This window comes from Medicago sativa, chromosome 3 (genome assembly GCF_051527215.1).
Source record: "Medicago sativa cultivar Bolivia chromosome 3, Bolivia_mono, whole genome shotgun sequence".
NCBI classification, from domain to species: Eukaryota; Viridiplantae; Streptophyta; class Magnoliopsida; order Fabales; family Fabaceae; genus Medicago; species Medicago sativa.
The window spans coordinates 80,672,641-80,680,379 of NC_140751.1; the positions used below are offsets into that span (position 1 = coordinate 80,672,641).

The following is a 7,739-nucleotide window of genomic DNA, read 5'->3' on the forward strand; positions in this document are numbered from 1 at the left end:
TTTTTTTTTTTACAAAAAACCGGCTATAACGTTTTCGTCTTGTTAACATATTTTTTTTTAACAAAAATGCTATACATCTCGAGAGATATATTCCCGAATACCAAGCGAATAACTGTGATTGGTTGTTTCACACCACCCTCCCGTGTTTTCTGACAATTACCGAACTTTAAGCAGTCATGCTATATCAATTTTACACTGTTAATAAGCTTTGAGAAATTTAGCGAAAATCTTTTCGCTATGTATATCACCTCTCTTTTTTTAATGATCCATGTTAGTACTTAACTCTCGTTATAAAAAGCAAATATGAAACTTTGACCACTTCTACATACCATATCATGAATAACATCAACATAACACAATTGTGATTCCAACCAAAAAAAATAACAACACAATTGTAGAATGAATTTGATCCAGTGGCAATTGTCTATGGATATACAAAATTACAAATGCAATACAAAGAAAGAAATGTCAAGTTTGATGTTGGACTCTATTATGGCGAGAACCCATCATCATGATTCTAAAATCCTCAAAATCAATCCTACCATCACCATCACTATCAACACGACCAATAATTCTTTCACATTCATCTAAGGAACACTCTTGACCAATGCTTCTCATAAGCGTATTAAGCTCCTTTGCGGTGATGAAACCATCGCCATCAATGTCATACACAGAAAACGTGCCCTTTAAGTTTTCCATTTCCTCTTCAGATTCATAGTTTGTTGTGCTTAGCTCAATAAACTCTTGAAGCGTGATAGATCCTCCATCAATGCCATCAACGTCATCTCCTATATCCAACTTTCCAGTTATCGATCTCAGATCTGAGATCGATATCTTTCCATCACCATCTGTGTCCAATTTCTTGAAGAGTTTTTCCATCTCCAATTCCAATGTGTTGACATTGACATTGCCAATTTTGTTTCTCCGTAGCAGATTAAGAAAGATGACAACAACAATAATGGAGGAGATGAAATAGATGGTGTATTGTTGTTTGGAAAATTTGTTTCCAGCTTCTGTGTAATTCAATGCTAACAAAACAGCTAAAACGGCAATCATTTTGTATAAGATTTTGGCCATGTCTTTCAACTTTCCTTCATTGCTTGTGATCCTTTGAGGGAAAACAAAAAAAAAAAGTACAAAAACTAATTATTATTACTAACTTGTTTGAACTTGAAAGGTGAAATGGTAAAAATAAAAACAATTCATAGTAGTGAAGCGAGGTTCTGACCTTGAAGCCGGATTATCTGAGTTGGAATTGGAAACCATCAGAATGACTTTAAGAATATAATAATACAAACTTCAAGCCAATTATTGTCATATCATATGAACGAAACCCCGATAATAAATTAAGTATAGCGCGTAGAGTATTGTTTAGTAGGATCTGAAAAGAAATTCCAGGAGAAAAAGAGAAAAGAAATATGAACAAATGTTCGATATAAATAATTTTTTTTATGTGAGAGAATCTGGATCCGTTTATACACACGTAACACACATATGCAATGGGTTTCTTTCTGTGAGTCGGTGGAAAGCCTAGGGAGTAGGGTCGGATTTAATTGAAAGAGGAGAAAATTTTGTTTAATTAAAAAAATGGACTAGTTTAAAATTAATATTGTTTAGAAGATTATCCTAAAGTAATTTCCAAAAATAAAAAGAGGACAATTTATTCAAAGAAAGATAACATAACCATATATAAGTATATAAACAAAAATAATAGAGCACCATACAACATTGATAAAAAAAATTCCTCAAAAAAAAACATTGATAAAATTTTGATTCTTCAAAAGAAAAATCGACAAAATTTTTATATCAATTACAAACTCCTATTTTTAAAATATGTGTAAGTTGAAGTTTCGAAAAAAAAAGATATGTGTAAGTTGAAAGTTAGATTTGTTACATGTGATATAAAAACGAGAAAATTATGGTGGTTAAAATCGAACCAATCTAATAAAAAAAATCATAAACTGAATCAATTCAAATTAAGTCAAACCGTAACATAAGAAAAAACACTAATTAAACTTATGTCATTTAGACGAATACTTATAGTGATTCAATGACAATCTAATATAATGAAATTTTCTCTTGTGAAGTTTCTTCTTTGTTTTTTATTTCAAAAATATATTTATGTACTACTTGAACTTTTAGGAAATGTTAAAATTTTAAAGAATATGATTACTTTTTGTCTATGCTTTTAATTTGGTCTATGTTGTTGGAAATATTGTTGGATGAAAATGAAATTATAATGTTAAATTAAATTTAAAACATTGTTGAAAATATATTATGTTTTCGCTTTTTTACTTGATTTTAATGTTGAAAACAAAACACTGCATTGTCTTAAAAAAAAATCGCACCAATTGATCCAACTTAAACCGCATTGATTTGGTTTGGTTTGATTTAGATTTCACTTTAAGTCAATCAAACCAAACCAAATTGCATGTTTTTTTTATCTTGTAATTCAGATGACTTTTAATCTCAAAATCGAAACAAATCACATTGCGAACACCTCTAATTAAAGTAATTCTCTAAATTCTAAGACACATCAAGTACAATTAGACATCTGACACATAAATGATTCATCATGGTCTATTTTTCCTCTCTTTACGTGAGTGAGTGGAGCCAAGGGTCCAATTTAATTGAAAGAGGTGAAAAAGTTTTGTTTAATTCAAAAAGCGGACCAATTTCAAATAAATACTTTTTAGGAGATTATCCCAAAGTAATTACCAAAGATAAAAAGAGGACGATTATTTTTGAAGATGTCATTTAGGATGTTAAGCGTAAGATAAGATAAGATAAATATTTATCCTATCATATTTTATACTTATTCAGCTCTTTATCATTGCACACCAAACAAATTCTTTGATTCAAATCGTTAAAATATATAGATTATTCTTTTTAGGACATTTATAAAATACTAGTTATTAGTGTGTGTGTTAGAAAAATAATCGTTAATGCTACTTTAATTAATGAAATTTTAAAATTGTCTTTAGGAGTAATTTGATTTTTTAAGTTTACTATTTTACTATTACTCCAAAAACTAAATGTAAGTTATATATATAAAAAAAATATATGTAATGTAATAATAGTAAGAAAAGAAAATAGGGAAATGAGTTAAGACACAGTACAAATTCTTTGATTCAAATCGTTAAAATATATAGATTATTCTTTTTAGGACATTTATAAAATACTAGTTATTAGTGTGTGTGTTAGAAAAATAATCGTTAATGCTACTTTAATTAATGAAATTTTAAAATTGTCTTTAGGAGTAATTTGATTTTTTAAGTTTACTATTTTACTATTACTCCAAAAACTAAATGTAAGTTATATATATAAAAAAAATATATGTAATGTAATAATAGTAAGAAAAGAAAATAGGGAAATGAGTTAAGACACAGTTTGGATTGAACGATTGATCGATCACACTTTCCCCAAATTCCAACTTCCATCTTTCTTTTCATCTCTGTTACGCTGCAAACAAACAAACAGTTCATTCATTCCTGCACCACCCAAGTCATGAACTCTCAAACGTTTCTTCGTTAATCTTTCTTCTTGGTACTTTTTCATCGCTCTCAATCTAACAATATTATTATTTGTTTATTATTCCGTCAATTTTCTTTCTATTTATTTATTAATTCTTTATATTTGCGTCTCAATTACGATCATCTTTGCTTTGCTTGCACCTTCTCCGCACGCGCTTCAATTTTCCACTTGAGCCGCGCGTGTCGTATTTCCGTTATTTCAACTTTTCCAGATCCTTCTTTTCATATTTTTTTTTATATATAAACCGATTCGCGTTATTTTTGTTTTTGTTATTGTTCGTTTTACATAAACCCTTCGCTTAACAAATCGTTGTTGCTTCGATTCTTTCATTCTTCGTTTGTTAAAGGTGATTATTATTATTCTTTTTTTTTTTCCTTTCTTTAATGTTCTTCATCATTATTTGATCTGTGCTGGTTTTAGTTTTTTTTTTTCTGGGTTTATTTTTGGGGGTTTTGGGTTTTTTTATGCGGTGATTGTGTTATGGATATTGGAACCTTGATTATTGCACTTGTTAATAGCTTATGAATTAAATTAATTTTGGTTTGCTTTTGTTTAACCAATCATTGACCTTGATTGCTAGATCAATGAAATCATGTTGATTTTGTGTAATGATGAAGATATTTGATAATTTCTTGATGAATTAGTGCATATTTGGTTTCACTTTTCGAAATTTTCAATTCATGGTTTGGGAAAAAGTTCGTTTCTGGCAATTTTTGCCAGAACCATGAATATTTCGAGGGTTTAAACCTAATTCTATGAACTCTAATGGATGTGAGTCCTTAATTTTCCGTGTTTTGGATTTTGATTCAAAGTTGAATTGGCTTGATGTTTCAGGAATATAGTATCTGTGATCTTTGGAGGGAACATTCTAAATAGAGAGCATCATGGACGAAACAATAGCGGCAAGATATTGGTGTCACGCATGTTCTCAAATAGTCAGTCCCATCATGGGAATGGAGATCAAATGTCCACTTTGCCAAAGTGGATTTATTGAAGAAATGAGCAGTGCTACTGGTATCAGTGACTTGCAAAATACACCAGAAACTGAGTTTGGAGTGGATCGTTCTCCCTCTCTTTGGGCACCAATCTTGCTAGGCATGATGGGTAATCCGCGGCTTCGTCGAAGATTGAGACGAATAGAGCTTGAAGATGATTATGAAAGTGGTAATCGTGATGATGATCATGGCGGTGTAGGACATTATGATCGAGAGCTTGAGTCCATCCTTCGAAGGAGGAGAAGAAGCTCAGCTACCATTCAGCAATTGCTCCAAGGCATAAGAGCTGGACTGACATCTGAATCAAACGAGAATACCGACAGTGATGACCGTGTTAGGGAAAGAGAAAGAGAGCATGTAATCTTGATTAATCCTTTTAATCAAACTATTATAGTTCAAGGTTCCTATGATTCAAACCGGGATCAAAGTGATAATCATAACCCAATTGGGGCTCTGGGAGATTATTTCGTAGGGCCTGGTTTGGATCTATTGTTGCAACATTTGTCTGAGAATGATCCTAATAGGTATGGAACTCCACCTGCACCCAAGGAAGCCGTTGAATCTCTACCTACTGTGAGGATTAACGAGAATTTGCAGTGTTCTGTCTGTTTGGATGATTTTGAAGTTGGTTCTGAAGCTAAAGAGATGCCATGTAAACATAGGTTTCATAGTGCTTGTATCCTACCCTGGCTGGAGCTTCATAGTTCTTGCCCTGTTTGCAGGTCTCAATTGCGAGTGGATGAACCTAAGCAAGACTCTGATGTCTCAAGGAATCACAGAAATCAAAGGGATGATGAAATTATTGGACATGCCAATGCCAATGCTGAAGGAGATAGTGAAGGGAGAAGTCCAAGTGGGGGTAGAAGATTCTCATTTCCATGGCCTTTCAATGGATTATTTTCTTCATCATCTTCTAGTTCCAATGCAAATGGAAATGGTACTCAATCAGAAAGAAACTGAGTATTCTTGCATATTCGGTGTACTATTCATGTGCTGCCTTGCTTTTGTACAGAAAGAACTACCGATTAAAAGATACAACGTTGACATTATCGGTTATGATTCTTTACGTGACTTTGTTTTTGCTAAATTTCGCGCACCATTGTTGTTATATTTTCTTCAACTTTTACCACCCAACTTGGTTTGTGTATATTTGACGTTGGTTGTTTTGTTTTCCCTATCTCATGAATTTGTACTACACTGGTATATATGCAGATTTATTAAGCAGCTTTGCTTTCAAATTTGTCTACTTGTAAAATTAAAATTTCTTGGTCATGATCATGAATTATATTTGTGTAGGATCTGTTGCGTTGTTGATTTTTATTTGACTGAGCGTTTTTTAATTTAGTCATTGGTCAGAAGTCATGCTTGAATTGATGAATCTTATTACTGCTGTTATTTTTTGAATTGTTCTCATGCAGATTTATTAAGCAGCTTTGCTTTCAAATTTGTCTACTTGTAAAATTAAAATTTCTTGGTCATGATCATGAATTATATTGGTGTAGGATCTGTTGCGTTGTTGATTTTTATTTGACTGAGCGTTTTTTAATTTAGTCCTTGGTCAGAAGTCATACTTGAATTGATGAATCTTATTACTGCTGTTATTTTTTGAATTGTTCTCTTACGATATGTTTGAGCAAAATCCTTTGATTCAGAAGTTGAAAATATATTTAGTTTTTATTAAAATACAACCTGTTAAAAATATTTATTTTTGTAATCAACTATGATCGAGTTTTATTGGAAATGATTAGCAAAGAACAGTGTGACACATGGATTACAAAGAAATTCGGTTTTTTTTAATAAAAATATTATAGTCCTTTTATTTATTTCTACCTATTACTGTTAAAACAAAGTTTTTTTTGAAAGAATTATTTCAAAAAATAAAATAAAGTGGAACAAGAAAAACAAAGTTGACAAGCTGCACTAACACTTTTTATGTGGATACGCCACAATCTTCAATTGATTTTCATTGCAATTAAGACGTATGGAAAATGTTTAAATATTCAAATATTTAGATTTATATTTAGATTTCGTCAACAAAAAAAAAATCGTATGTAGATATAATAGACCAACAATTCATAATACAAACAAGTTTGGTCAAGATGCAAACATATTGTGATAGTTGAATATTAAGTGTCACATGATATGAGTTTTCTTGTTTCAACCATGTGAATATTAACATTTAGGCCATGCCACAACTTCAACTCTACATGTTTCAAAGACGCTCATAAAATATACCACATTTTTGTTTCGACCCACATCACATCACTAACGGTCCTTTTAATGGTTACCGTAGAATCAAGATTTGAGAGTGTGATTGATGGGTAATTTAGAATGTCATTGGTTGTTTTAGTGGCCAAGTAATTGCAGCTTGTAATATCTTGAGAAGGAAGATTTATGATCTTGTTTATGGGTTGTTTTATGAAGCCTACTTTGCACAAGAAAATAGTGTAATCAATTGGTCTTATGTCGTAGATTAGTCCTAGATCAAACAATGAGTAGACTTATATAATGAATTTTGGTGAAAAACTAATCCACATTGACAATAAACCTCCATTAAACTCTATATAAGTATAGACTTAAAATTCCAATTTGGATGTGCAGGTTTATTAAGGGCTGTAAAACCTGACACATGAGGGCGTTCCATTGAAGTTTCAGACTTAAAATTCCAGCTTACAAAACGTTTGTTAATGGACGGTGATGAAGGAGTGGAATTTTCAGACAAAATATCTATAATATAATAGACTCGCAAATTCACAATTGTATGCAATACCACGATGCAATAGGATATTGATATTTTTTTAGCACAAGGATGGTTTTTCCCTTGAGAATGTGTGGTGTGATTGAGCTTGGTCCTTTAGATGAAAAGTATACAATTCGAAATATGGTTGAATCCCAATTAGACTATATAGACCCGAAATATTGTGAAGAAAACAACTAGTAATTAGATATAAAGAGAGCAGTTGACATTACTGTTGAGGAATTGGAATTTATTGAACGAAATAAATAGAACATAAAAGAAATAGACTCCAGAAAAGAAGGAAATAAGCAGCCATTTTCCTTGGAAAATAACTTTCTATAAACGATGACGGATTGTTTGAGAAAGTTCCAAGACAAGGTTTTGAGTGATGTTGTTGAATGATCTAGTATTTCATACTTTGGACTAAAATGTTTCCCAAATAAATTCCTAAAATTTCTACATATTTTAATATC

At 31.3% G+C, this 7,739-nt stretch overlaps 2 protein-coding genes across 3 annotated transcripts; one reads left to right on the top strand and one right to left on the bottom strand.

Annotated features, from left to right (window-relative positions):
- Positions 1-340: 340 nt before the first annotated feature.
- Positions 341-1,523, bottom strand: LOC146940747 (putative calcium-binding protein CML25). Its single transcript, XM_085754468.1, has 2 exons — positions 1,229-1,523; positions 341-1,108 (listed from the first exon to the last, which is right to left on the bottom strand). Exons 1-2 carry the CDS (start codon positions 1,264-1,266, stop codon positions 469-471), a joined length of 678 nt encoding a protein of 225 aa, XP_085610594.1. The 5' UTR covers positions 1,267-1,523; the 3' UTR covers positions 341-468.
- Positions 1,524-3,354: 1,831 nt separating this feature from the next.
- Positions 3,355-5,767, top strand: LOC146940748 (E3 ubiquitin-protein ligase SIRP1-like). 2 transcript variants are annotated; one of them, XM_085754470.1, is made up of 2 exons: positions 3,355-3,880; positions 4,369-5,767. In XM_085754470.1, exon 2 carries the CDS (start codon positions 4,419-4,421, stop codon positions 5,487-5,489), a length of 1,071 nt encoding a protein of 356 aa, XP_085610596.1. In that variant the 5' UTR covers positions 3,355-3,880; positions 4,369-4,418; the 3' UTR covers positions 5,490-5,767. The 2 variants fall into 2 exon arrangements, with proteins under 2 accessions (XP_085610596.1, XP_085610595.1); XM_085754469.1 differs by having other exon boundaries at positions 3,355-3,546.
- Positions 5,768-7,739: the final 1,972 nt, after the last annotated feature.